The 13,411-nt window shown below is 41.9% G+C and overlaps 1 protein-coding gene across 1 annotated transcript in view; it reads right to left on the reverse strand.

Moving 5' to 3' along the window:
* The window catches only part of OTC (ornithine carbamoyltransferase), a 30,915-nt gene extending 18,988 nt beyond the window's left edge, over positions 1-11,927 (reverse strand). Inside the window, exons 1-3 of the mRNA XM_009574685.1 lie at positions 11,765-11,927; positions 7,447-7,585; positions 6,782-6,863 (exon numbers count right to left, since the gene is read on the reverse strand). Of these exons, the coding sequence (XP_009572980.1) occupies positions 6,782-6,863; positions 7,447-7,585; positions 11,765-11,841 (298 nt within the window). The 5' untranslated portion in view covers positions 11,842-11,927. The remainder of the gene's footprint in view (positions 1-6,781; positions 6,864-7,446; positions 7,586-11,764) is intronic.
* Between the last annotated feature and the right edge of the window lie 1,484 nt (positions 11,928-13,411).

Genomic DNA, 13,411 nt, shown 5'->3' on the forward strand with positions numbered 1-13,411 from the left:
ACAAATGGTTTAGCATAAGCCTAGCACAGGACACAGGGTCCTACAACTGGGGACATACAAAGTGTAGGATTTGAACTGGGCTGTAGGGAGCCCTGTAAGGCATTTTCTGTGCACTGGGGATGATTTTCCACATAAGAACAACTCCCTTCTATTAGAGAAATTGTCAGGGAGATCTTGCCCTGTCACTAATATCTATGATGGAGGAAATTTCCAGAGAGTCTCCAACTTTGTCAAGACAACACTGTGGGGAGTAAGCCTTTTACTGTGATAAAAATCTAGAAGGAAGCCCATCTTATTTTTATTGCCAGGAAGAGAAAGGCTGCATACAGCACAGAAGAGCAGAGACCCCACTGCTCTACCAAACTGCGATCTCTTGGAGGTAACAAATTTCGTGCTGTTAAAAAAAAAAGAAAAAAAGAGGAAAGAAAAAAAAGAAAGAAAAACAGGTTAAAAGCTGCTTGGGCTGGTTGTAGCCATTAGATGGCACTGCAGACATCACCAGGACTGCAGCTTCAACATGATGTTTGTACAGGCCTGTCAAAGATTAAAAAGTTGATCCCACAGCTACTCTTCAAAAAAGGATTAAACCAGGAGTGAACACTGAAACCTTTCACAGATAGATAAACCCAAGCAACTAGGTTCAGGTGGCAGGCCTGGGCCCCACAACTGGGCCCCTAACACAGAGCAGCCCTTATTAACTTCCATTCCATGCGAGCAGCAGGGTTGAGGTGAGGTCTTCCACTTAGCATCAGTTCACCAGTCTCTAGACTTTAAAATGCAATAGATAAAAATAACACTGGCAAATCATTGCCTTTTGACTGCATCAATTTCCTTAAAAGTCAGATTAAAAATAATGATGCTCCAGACCCCACCTGAAGGGCAAATCTCTACTCCATCCAGCCAGTGTATACTCATTTTATTGAATGGGCCTGATTTTACTTTCCCTTTGTCATCATTAAGGATTGCTCCAAATCTCAACAAGATTAGTGGCAGACAGAGCAAACTCTTCAGAATGAAGCAACACTTACTCTGCTATTCCTTTTTGCTGTTAGAAAAGCACTAAACATTTGCTGGTTGCTTTGCCCTCCTTTCTTGGTTATTCAGAAGCATTTCTATACTAAGGCAGGAAAAATGTTTAGGTTTCCTCAAGTACTTTTTCACCCCTCTCTGCAGCTCAGACACAAACACTGTATTTATGGGAATGTGCATGCAAAGAGTTGCCTAGACATTGCAGTCTATCTATTCAATGCAAGTTTTTAAGTCAAGACCTCAAGGATGAAATGTCGTTTGTAGTAACTTTTCTTGTCCAACTTCCTGTGTTTTTTTTCAAAGTCATATACAATTATGTCAGTGATTTATCCCTGCAAGTTCCACACAATACAACAGCTCTGCATTTTAGGCTTCTAAATGCATGCACTTTGGTAGGTGTTTCACAGTCCAGGCAGGCTCCCATGGACATGTTCTGTTTTCTATAAATGATGCCCAGGTAGAAAAAGAGGAATCTGGCCATTTATTCAGAATTGCCCGACGCCAGGCAGCCCAGTTGGTGTTACCACCTGGAGTCTGTGTACACAGCAGAGTCTGAATGTGTTGGGCTTTCTGCTCATGAACTGGCCATCTGTGCAGAGCCTGGGAACATATTTCCATCCAAAACTTTCCACTTGGAAATACAGGAGATCTGTGCTCTAGCTTTGTATATAGTGGCAGAGGAAGAATCTTTGATTCAGATTCTTTCATCCAGACTACTAGGAGAAAGAAAAAAATGATTACTTTTGAAGATATGCAGGCACCAATTCAGCAAATAAGCACATGCTGAACATTTAGTGTTAAACTAATACTCTTTGTTGTCACAAGCTGGTCATATCCAAAGCCACATGTTAAGTGTTTATATGAATCTTGGTATCTTCAACAAACTGTATTAAATGTTCATACTGCAGAGCAGAATAGATTATTATATCATGTCCACACTTCTCACTACTGTTAGTTTTCAAAAATGGACAGTTTTGTACCTCACGCTGTAGCACATAAACTCTTTCACGTAGGACATGAGTACTGGTGGCTGTAACCCATTTAACATGGGTTAAACCTCCATTCCAGCCTGTCCCTGCTACATTGGGTAAGTGGGCCAAAGTGAATCCTCTAGTTCACACGTTGGATACACAGTTGTGGGGCTGCCCTGCCATCGCTAGGAGACGTACACAGCCATCTTCTCAAACTCAAAGGGAGGATTCTTTTATATATTCCAAGACATCTGGATTTGGATTTGTTAGTTCCTTCACTGCCTGCCAAGAATACAATCTAGAAAATATTTTTCAGTTTAGACTGATAACAAAGAACTCTTCTAGGCAGCAATTACAGGAATATTCCTAAAGTAGAAACCTAAAAACTGATACGCAGTTCTTTAAAGCTACCCCTGTAAATGGAGAGTAAGCTAAAAGACTACTCTTGCCCCCTCTGTGACATGGCCAAGCTAATACTAGCCATTCCAACAAAAAACAGACCCTGTATTCCTGCCATGTAATACCATCCCCGCTACATTGGAGCATACGAAGTGATGCAATCATTTCTGTGACTGTATGTAGTAGTCTTCAGGCATGGACATCACGTCCCTCTCACCCCACTGTGTAAGAGGAGTAAGTTGGGAGTAATTCCACTAAAGCCCATGGCAGTGAACCTCTGTTAAGACCTTGTATATTCCAGTGCACAATGAAAGAAGGTATACAGAGCTTTTCTGCCTGTATTGTTTCCTCTCCATTTCTACCTTGTGACATATAGTCTGCATTCAGTGTTTGTGAAATGGTTGGATTTATTTATAATTTTTTCACTAAAACGTAACTGCAGCTGTATATTTTAAGAGTATCAGTGACAATCAGAATATTTTATACCAAAGCTATAACAAAACCAGGGCATTTACCTTTATATCATGCCTGAGGATGTTTATTTTACAAGTAATACATGACCATGCGGTATATCTTTGTTTTCAAAAATTATGCAAGATTTTATGGAGAGCGGGTATGGGATTCTGACTGCAAACAGATGACATTTTCCAGTATAATAGCAGAGATGTCACATTTTCCAATATAATAGCCAGTGACAGCAATAAATTTAGTAGGCTCCACAAAACTGGATTTACTTTCCCAGTGCCCTATGGAAGTTACTTATAGTTCTTCATTAAACTTACACCACCACTACTACTCTTAGAAAAGGTAAAATAATATGGGTTTCAGAAATATGCATTAGGACAAGATTATATTTGTTCAAAAGAGTAAAGGGGCAATAAATTATACCACAAGGAGCTGTACATTATTCAGTACAGTTGCAATGTCATCAGAATAAAACAGTTTAGAGGCATAGTATGTTGGAAAAGCCACAAATTTCAACTGCTGTCTTACAATGCATTGTAAATTAATGTTTTGATAATCTCTGATCTATCTTGGTGACTGGGAGAAGTGCCCAAAGACTAAAGGAAAGCAAATGTCACCCCTATCTTCAAGAAGGGCAAGGAGGACCCAGAGAATTACAGGCCGGTCAGCCTCACCTTGATCCCTGGGAAGATAATGGAGCAGCTAATCCTGGACACCATTTCCAGGCACATTAAGGACAAGAAAATCATCAGTAGTAGTCAGTATGGCTTCACTGAGGGGAAGTTGTGCTTGACCAACTTGATAAACTATGATGAAATGACTGGCCTGATAGATGAGGGGAGAGCAGTGGGTGTTGTGTACCTGGACTTCATTATGGCCCTTGACACTGTCTCCCATAACATCCTCATAGACAAGCCGTTGATGTACGGGCTGGATGAGCAGTGAGGTGGGTTGAAAACTGGCTGAATGGCCGGGCCCAGAGGGTGGTGATCAGTGGCACAAAGTCTAGTTGGAGGCCAGTGACTAGCAATGTACCCCAGGGGTCAATACTGGGTCCAGCCCTGTTTAACATCTTCATTAATGATCTGGATGATGGGGCAGAGCGTGCTCTCCGCAAGTTTGATGATGACACAAAACTGGGAGAAGTGGCTGATTCGCCAGAGGGTTGTGTTGCCATCCAGAGGGACCTTGACAGGCTGGAGAAATGGGCTGACAAGAACCCCATGAAGTTCAGCAAGGAGAAGTGCAAAGTCCTGTGCCTGAGAAGAACAACCCCATGCACCACTACATGCTGGGGGCCACACAGCTGGGAAGCAGCTTGGCAGAAAAGGACCGGGGGTCCTGGTCGACACCGAGTTGAACGTGAGCCAGCAATGTGCCTTTCTGGCTAAGGAGGTGAATGGTATCCTGGGCTGCACTAGACAAAGTATTGCCAGCAGGTGGAGCAAGGTGATCCTTCCCCTTTTTTTCAGCACTGGTGAGGCCACACCTGGAGTGTCCAGTTCTGGGCCCCTCAGTATGCGAGAGACATGGACATATTGGTGAGTCAGTATATCCGTGTCAACAAAGGGCCATGAAGATGACTAAGGGACTGGAGCATCTCTCATATAAGGAAAGGCTGAGAGAGCTGGGACTGCATAGCCTAGAGAATGGAAGGCTCAGAGGGACTCTTACTAATGTATATCAATACCTGAAGGGACGGTGCAAAGAGGACGGAGCCAGGTGCTTTTCAGTAGTGCAATAGGCACAAACTGAAACACAGGAGGTTCTCTCTGAACATCAGGAAACACTTTTTTACTTAAAGGGTGATTAAGCACTGGCATAGGTTGCCCCAGGAGGTTGTGGAGTGTCCATCCTCGGAGCTATTTAAAAGCCTTCTGTACATAGTCCTGGGCAACTGGCTCTAGATGACCCTGCTTGAGCAGGGGGGTTGGACCAGAGGACCTCCAGAGGTCCCTTCCAGCCTCAACCATTCTGTGATTCTGTTTGTTTATTTTTCAATAATGGTGTTCTTTATAGGCATAGGGACAGTAGGACTTCTGAAAAGACTTCCATGGTGTTAGTATATGGCAACAATCTTCTATACACTGCACAGAGCAGATTTTGTAACCAGTGCTTTCCAAGTCTCTAATGAAACCCGTTGATTTTCATCTAGCTGTTCCTCAGAGTTGCAAAGTTTGTTTAGATTAATCTCATCACCAGAACCTTGTCCCACAAGTGATCTCTTTCAACATATTGAAGGTGCAACTCGTGGGAAATGCTATTTGAGATGGCTCGGGTATTTTATAAATAAACACTGCAATCCACTTCAATGTCCACTTTCACTGGACGTTAGAAAATTGGTATTAAATTAGCTTATTTAGCTAAAAGGAACACATGTGACCCCACATTTGTTTTGAGTTAAAAATTTCAAGGGAGAATTCATGTATGTTAAAAATCAGCTAAAATGTGTAGAGTTTCCATGGACAGAAAAAACTTGAGTCTGCCTTTGAAACAAAGTCTTAGGCTTAGGGGACTTAAGACCAATTAAATGAAGGTGTGAAGTTAATGCATAGAAGTTAAACTGCATTAAACTCCCTTGTGGAAGCTCTCACTCAGAAATAAATTGGTTTTATTTCACAGGAGCTTAATCCCTCTTGGATGTATTTATGTACATTAACTCCCATCCTTAAGTTAATTCATTTGAACTTTCCTGAGCTTCCCCTTCTACAAGCCTTCAAAAGCCAAGGACTAAATAGTGCTTCCCTCTGAGTACAGAAGCATGAAGGATAAACAGATTCAGAGAATTCATCATTACCTGCCCATGTACCAGTATGGCAGGCAACTAGAAACTGGACTAAAAACTCCGGAATTAAAAGGTGGGTGGTATTCACAGAGAGGGAATGCACACAAGAGAAACACATTCCTAAGTCCTGCTTATCTGGAGAAAACAGAAAGCAACAAGAAGTCTGCATAAAGACCAGTATCAGCAGGTAAATGGCTGTGCCAGAGGATATAAAGGCAAATTCAGAAATGTTTGCAGATAACATATCTGCTTCTTCCTTCCATTATTTTTACCTTCTCCCTTACACCGTGTAAAGAAATGTGAATACCCAACAAGTTTCCTGTCCCTTCATCAGGGAGAAGTCAGCCTAAGGGATGCTGGGTCAACTTAAATGTGAGAAGGGCAGGCTTCTCCTTCCTTAAGGTGTAAAAATGTACCGATAAGACAGTCACCAATTCATAGTTATTCATTACTAACATGCAAGCACATGAATTATTATTTCAGCGGTCCCATTGACTTCAGAACAACTACCATGTAAATAAAGACATGTATGTGTTTCAGTGTTTGCAGGACTGTATCCTAAAAGAATAATGTTCCAGTGCCTGACCTTATTAGGCTAATACCCTGGAGTCTCCATCAAGTTATCTTCCCCTGCAGGTAGTCATGTTAATTTTTTTTTTCCCTAATTTATATCAAGGCATTACTACAATTCCCAGACTAAAAACGTACTCTGAAATGTGACAATGGTAATGCATAATACATTAGAAAAATATTTATTAGAGCTTGCACAGAATTAAATTTGTGATGCTTACTAAAATAGATGTTAGGAAATGTGCATCTTGCCAGTACAGCTAGGAGCTTACACCAGAAATGCTTACTTCTGCCTGTTACTTTATTTCTGATTTATCATGTTTTGGAATTCATGATAAATCACTGAAATTGGCAAAATTTCAGTGACCAAAGGGATGTGCTTGTGACATTAATATGCAAGGTGAAACACAATTAGCTACCATTCTTTTCCTATTTTTGCTTTCAAACTTCAGGTTTCTCCTGAGTAGAAATTGCTAAATACAAAATTATGCAGTGTTTTTCAGTAGATACTCACAGTATACAATTTCATATAAAATCTGACTGTGCCATTGCTCAGACCTACCTGTTTCTGCAGATAATCTTGTTCTTGTGCTTCTCTTCTCAAAAATCATGGCCAAAGATTTTCCTTGCATCAAAGGCAAATACTGGAACATGAACATTGAAGGCATTTCAATTTTATAGTCATTATACACTTTACAATGTGAAATACTTCTTTCACATTTTAATTCAGCATTAGAAAAATTACAGAAGTGGTTTTTTAACCGTATCTTTGTTCTCCTGCCCTTCAAGGAATTTATTAGCAGTGGAAAGGTTAAAGGGAAAGAAGTAATTCTAGGGGCAAAAAGCAACTGCATTTTGGCACTCAATTTGAGCTAGCGTTAAGGAGAACTCTGATACTAATTTAATCCCACACAGTGAAGTGTCTCCCTTTTCCTACATTTAGTGCTGCATGTACACCATGTGTAGATGGATGGGGTTAGCCGACAACAGGGAGTTAGCTCTGCAAAGCTGTTTAACCTTTTCAATTGCAAAGTACTCTGAAGTATTTAAAGAATATCTCTAAACACTTTACAGGAATGCTCTTCGATTTGTAGCACATGATTTATAGTATTTAAGAGCTCAGGTGATGTTTAGGACAAGACAGCTGAATGGCTCATTCCCAATACTCTTCACAACAATATTTATTTCAACATCTGAGTGACCTAAATGACAGTTAAAGCATTTCACCTCTCCTTTGTGCTTTATCTTTTGTTTCAAATCTGAGGCCATCCACAGCAAATACTTCAGCTCATCTGCTGTGTAGTTCTGTAGAGTAAGGAGGTCACGACCTTTCAGATGAACATTCATTTGAGCTGGTGGCCCATACCTGAGTCAAAAGAGCAAAAAATACAGGCATTTTGTCATTCAACACTAAATTGTACTCATGATAAAGCCAATAAGCAAGCAGCTGAAATCTCTCCCGCTGCCCTCATTTGACCCAGCTGGATCACCTTGATGGACTGTGTTAATTGCTGTCAGACAGACACAACATGCCACTACACAGTATATCGATCACCACTGTAACAGTGTCTCAAATTGTATTATAAACTGTACATTGGATGTAGTTTCTTTTGCCTTCTGATACGCGTATGATTTGACTGCATGCTGCCTAATCAAATAAACCCAAATGCATAAAGCCATTCAGGGCTTGGTGAAATGGGTTACGCATAGACCGCAAAGCTGCCCTTTGCGGGGCACAGAATACGAGGAACTGATCTCGGTGCTCTTTCTCCCTCCTTTGTGCTTTGTGGATGAGTAGACACTTGCCATGTTTCACCCCCACCGATACAAATGGTGGCATTTCTATAAATGTGTATGAAATCTCTTGATTACACTGGGGAAGAGGGTAAAAAACCCCAACAAAATAGCCATGTGCTCTGGTCCTTCTCCTACCACAAAAGAGACTTTCTGGGCATGTGCCTGTGTATTTATTCAGTGTATTCTGGCCTCCAGCCAGATTTACGACTTCAGAATCACATGAAATTGGATGTTGACAAACACCCACAGAAGTTACATGATCAATTTTCCTCAAGCTTAGATGAGGTGTCTTAACGAAAGCCACTTCCAAGCCAGCGTTTCCATAGGCTTAAGATTAACAAGGGAGAGTGGCACCTTAGCTCCTTCTCTGGCACTGTATCTACAGTCCTCCTTAGCATAACACTGTACTCTTGCTAAGGTTTGGATGGGTACAAGCTAAATGTGTCTTTTTAATTAAAGGCAGCATTTTTAGACGGGTCTGATGGAATGGAGACCAGAGCAATGCAAACAAATGGACTGAGTGCAGCTACCGCTTTTGTATTTCCAAGTAGGCTTCCCTTTATCACACCTCTGTGGCCAGGCTCAGTTACAGCACCTGCCAATTGCCAAGCCTTGGAGCCACAGCTAGAAATATTCCGGGGAGAAAAACAGAATTTCTGTTCATTTTTCTGTTAATTCTAATGAATAAAAGCTCTGGTAGTGGATAGGCCTATTACGGCTTCTAAAGATTTTGGTGTTGTATTAGTTAAATCTGGAGGGAAAGACATTTTCTGTAGAATTTTGTGGCATAGGCTCCAACTGAAACTGGAGGAAGAGAGCAGCTCTTAAGGGAATGGTACCACACATTATTACTGTCCGTTTGACACCACAGCACAAACTGCATGACTTTTCAAATCATGTAGCAGAATTTTTTCGTTAACTGAAGATATCCAAATGTGGTGTGTTTTCCTTCTGGACACCTTAAAAGTGCTTTAGATGCACATTACACCACCACCATTACTAAGAAGACTTTTTTCTCAGTGAAAAGGATTATGTGGAACAGCAGAAACACGGAGAGTGATGAAGAAGTAGCCCATGCAGATGCCCTGCAGATTAATATTGCTGGAATTCAGTATATGCTGTCATATATCAGGGCAATGTGCTCCAGAGATTATGCAGACTGCCAGAGGCTCCACTGCTAAGCTAAGCACAAAGCACCATAAAGATTCCCATCAATGTGCACCATCAGAGTCCGGTCTCTTCACAGGCCCCCAAGCTGCAGGAGGGCTGGACTTTTCTGTAGCACTGTGCACATAAAGGAGTGGATTTCTTGTTTTCTAAGTTTAGAGTAATGTTGCCTGTGTATTTTCTTAGAGTGTCTCTGAAAATTGATTCTTAAGTGAAATACAATCTAAACTTACGTGTGACTTGAGTAATAAATATTTGTGGCAGTACCATTTAAAATAATAATGCACATTTCCAAGCCATAAAGACTAATCTTCACAGCATTACAATCATTAGTAAAATAAAGCTACATATTTTGCTATAAGCGTCATCCTTCTGTCCCCATGCTTGCCTCCAACCTGAAGTAAACAACCTAGAAACAGTTAGGAAGAATCCAAATGCCCCATTTTTGAATTTGAAGTGGGTGTTACAGAGCTAGCAAAATGATTTCCTGTACTTGTATATTCAACAGCTGCAGAATAGAATATACCTGACATTCTAAGAAAGGCTGGGCATTTATGGGTCGGGTAGCTTCCACCATAGCATGAAAAACAGCCTACCAAGGCAAGCTACTGAAATCCAGCCTTGAATACCAAGGCTCTTAGTTGATATTCAAGGCATTGGCTCTAACTTCAATGTGTATATTTTGAAAGAAATTAGTTTCATAACTGTGACTTTTTTGTTGTAATTATTTTTCAGAACAGGAATTTGCTATTCTATCCAGTTTGGGGGAACAAAAAAATACTTGTCCTGTTTTAAAATCTATGCAATTGCTTGCTGCTTGGTCACTTTGCTCTCCTTCGCAGCATTGTTTCCAGAGCAGCTTTGATGCTGCTCCTCGAGTTTCTAATTGCAGCCTACAACTTCCAGGGAGTTAGAGATTGTCTAATCTCAACTTGCTAAGCAGGAACTTCTGTTCATGGGTCTTGTTTTACCACTTGGCACTATTGAGAAGTGGACTGAGAAATATCCACCACTAATTTCTGCACTGGTAGGTAGTGAAGCACTAAAAGTGGTTACCCAGAGAGAATTTGGAATTACCATCCTTGGACATTTTCAAGACGTGGCTAAGCAAAGACATAGCTGACCTCCTATGCTGTTGTCAGGCTACAAGCAGAAAGTTGGCCTAGAGATCTGCTCCTGACCTCTATGTTCCCGTGATGATTCTGTTTTATTGCTATGACCTTCAAGAAATATGCTGCCTTCCCTGCTGTCCACATCCTCTGAAAGAGAGGCAGAAGTGGACAAACAAATTCCAGAGAAGGAGCATAAGACAACATACCAAAGTTAAAATGTAACAGGCAGAATTGCAAGGTCAAGTAGTTGGCTTATTCCTTTCTGAGCAGCGATAGCAGTTACTTTGGACTGTTAGCACAGGCTGATAGATACTAGGTTATCCTGCAGTATCAACCACAGTGTGCTTAATTTGTAATGCTCATAGACAGTGGTGATAGCTTATGCCAACGTTATGATATAATGTTAAAAAAACCCTAAAAATAAAAAAACAACATTATGTGGGGAGCTTAACGAATTGGATGACTTTATTGGAAAACCAGCTTTACTGCAGTTGTTTTCCAAACTTGCTTTTCTATCATCTCTGCTAACCAGAGAAAGTTCCCACTGACTGCCAGCAGTGAAAATCCAAACTCCATTAAAAAAATTATCACACAGGTTTCAGGGCCACTTTAAAACTGTAGCAAATAAATCACAGAACTTGGAAAACATTTGTTTTCAATCTGATGTAATGCAGAAACGATAAATAAAAATGACGTATTGCATATTAGGATTCCTGTGAATGTGAAATGCCTGTATATTGTTTTCTAGCACTAACCATTTTTTACATAACGCTGTTAATGCTATTCTTATTGACACCAACATGAAAATATAGGAAGATGTGGAATTAAGTTTCAAGTCTTTAATTTTAACTTGATTCTGGAGATGTGACAAGCATGAGAAGCAGCTTACTGAAACGCTGTCATACAGGTACTTTTCTGAAGGCACGGGGGACAGACACGTCAATGCAGCTGAAGAAAGAACCCAAAGCCAGATCACAGAGCCAGGTCTTCCTGGTTAACTTTGAACATCGTATCACATCATGCTTTTCCAGCACGCCTCCAGTGTATATGCAGACAAAAAAATACCAAAGCGGAGATTCACCTTGCAGCTTCAAGGAGAGAATTTCCCCCCCAGTACTAGCCATGATAATTGTCTAAATGCATAAGAATTTCCTGTACTTTATTCAGATAGCTATTTATTGATTACAGTACCTGCAATGTACGCTGACCTCAGGAAGAAACATTCCTTCTTGACTTTGCTGTTAAATCACACAGAAAGAATTAACATTTCACAAACATTAAAAGGGAAAATCCTCCAATCTCCCAAAGACACTGAGCTTGCTGCCTCAGGAGACAAAAGGGCACTAAAACTGTGGGAAAAGGTGCCTTTCTCTGAAACACTTGCTCCTTCACAGGATTCAATTGCTTTTGTCTCCAGGTTTCTGACTAAATGGCACTGAATGTCAGACAAAACTAAAGGATAAGCTCACCAAAAATGTCGCAGCAGCTGCTTGCTGGTCCGTGTTAGTTTTGCAATACTGAAGAAGTTCCTCATGTTAAACAGCATCTTCTGTTCACATTAGACTTCTCTCAGTCCCGCAAATAAAGTTAACAGAAATGGAGGTGTATGAAGCAGAGTGTGAGCTGTGCTGCTGTGCAAACGAGGGAAAGCCAAGAACCAAAGTCTTTGCTTTGGCAGCCTCAGCCAGGGCTGGGCCTGGCGGGGGCTGACACTGAGGCTTTTCCTTGGTCAAACGCTACAGATAGAGATTGCTCACAGGGCCCATTGCACCACTCGCAGTTTGTGCTCTTCTGTGTGGGGCCACCATATCACACCTGTGTCAATACCATTTCGTAGCAATTTTGTGTTTGTTAAATATTTGTACAGGAGCATGTGCTAGCAGAAAAAGGCAAAAGAAGATTTCTCAGGGCGCAGCACGAGCGGGGCGGCTCCCTTGGGGATGGGACTGCGACCGTGGGGCTCCCCGGCCCTAGCACGGCCTGGGCAGGGACCGACGGCCCCGCGCTGAGCTGACAAGAGGGTCCTGGCCCACAGGCGTCGGGCTGGGCGGGGCCATGAAGGCTTATTTGTGCCCTCAGGGCCCTGACAAGAATGGAGAAGGGCTACATTAAAAAATGTATATATTGCTGGGGTTTTTTTAGACCAAGTTTTCAATTGTGCTATGGTAGCGTTAAACAGCCCTCAGCGAGGCCCAGAAACTTGAGTATTTCGGCCTGCATACCTCCTTACGTTAAATTGTTTGCTGTATAATCTGATGTTGGTCAATTGCTAAATACTAAAGTGATTTCATTTAAATTTCTACCTTCAAATATAGTTGTCAGATAAGATTTTATGCCACCTGCACTGTAGGTGGTTTTGAAATATGGCCATTACTTTCTCGTTTCCTCCTCTGGGTAAGGAGAAGCTTACTTACGTAAATCAAGGTGATGACATACCTATCAGACATGGTGATATGTTGAAATTGCAATGTGAGGATGACATAATTAAAACACATTGAAAAAAAAAGTTTGACTTCCCCAGAAAGAGAGACTGCTGTGAAAGGCAGGGTGATAGCTCTTGGTAGGATTTGTTCAGGACTCCTCATGCCAAGCCAACCCTGAGATACTTGTAAAAAGCAGCAGTTGCCAGGGGAAATGTCAGGGAGAAGCAAAACCCAATGGAAACCAATGGGAATGAAAGACCCAGAAGAACTGCACAAAGAGAAGAAAGCCAGGCCATGGTTTCCCTCTTGGTTGCCCTTCTCTGGGAAATGACTCCCATGGCCTTCAAGCCCAGCCCCTGAAGACTCAGTGTGTGTCACTAGTGGTACCCAGGAGAAAACACGGTGGGGAAAGGAAAGGTGGTCGAAGTGCCAAGGCCCCCAGTCTCGTCCTGCAGCCCCGCAGAGAGGGGACAGTGCCAGTGCCCCTTTGTCAGGTCGCCCCTGGACAGGGATTGCCCAGCCCCAGTTCCCATGTGGACCAATTCCCTCGTAAGCTCCTGTGAGCGAGCAGCAGTGCGACATGGGGGGAGAGTCGGACCGGTGTCAGCATTGCTGTTGGTGCAACATACTTCTCTTATATTTGGGGTGACAGCAACATCTCTCAGCTCAGGGCCCCAGAGCCACCCCCCATTC

Source organism: Fulmarus glacialis, unplaced genomic scaffold, assembly GCF_000690835.1.
Source record: "Fulmarus glacialis isolate BGI_N327 unplaced genomic scaffold, ASM69083v1 scaffold10863, whole genome shotgun sequence".
NCBI classification, from domain to species: domain Eukaryota; kingdom Metazoa; phylum Chordata; class Aves; order Procellariiformes; family Procellariidae; genus Fulmarus; species Fulmarus glacialis.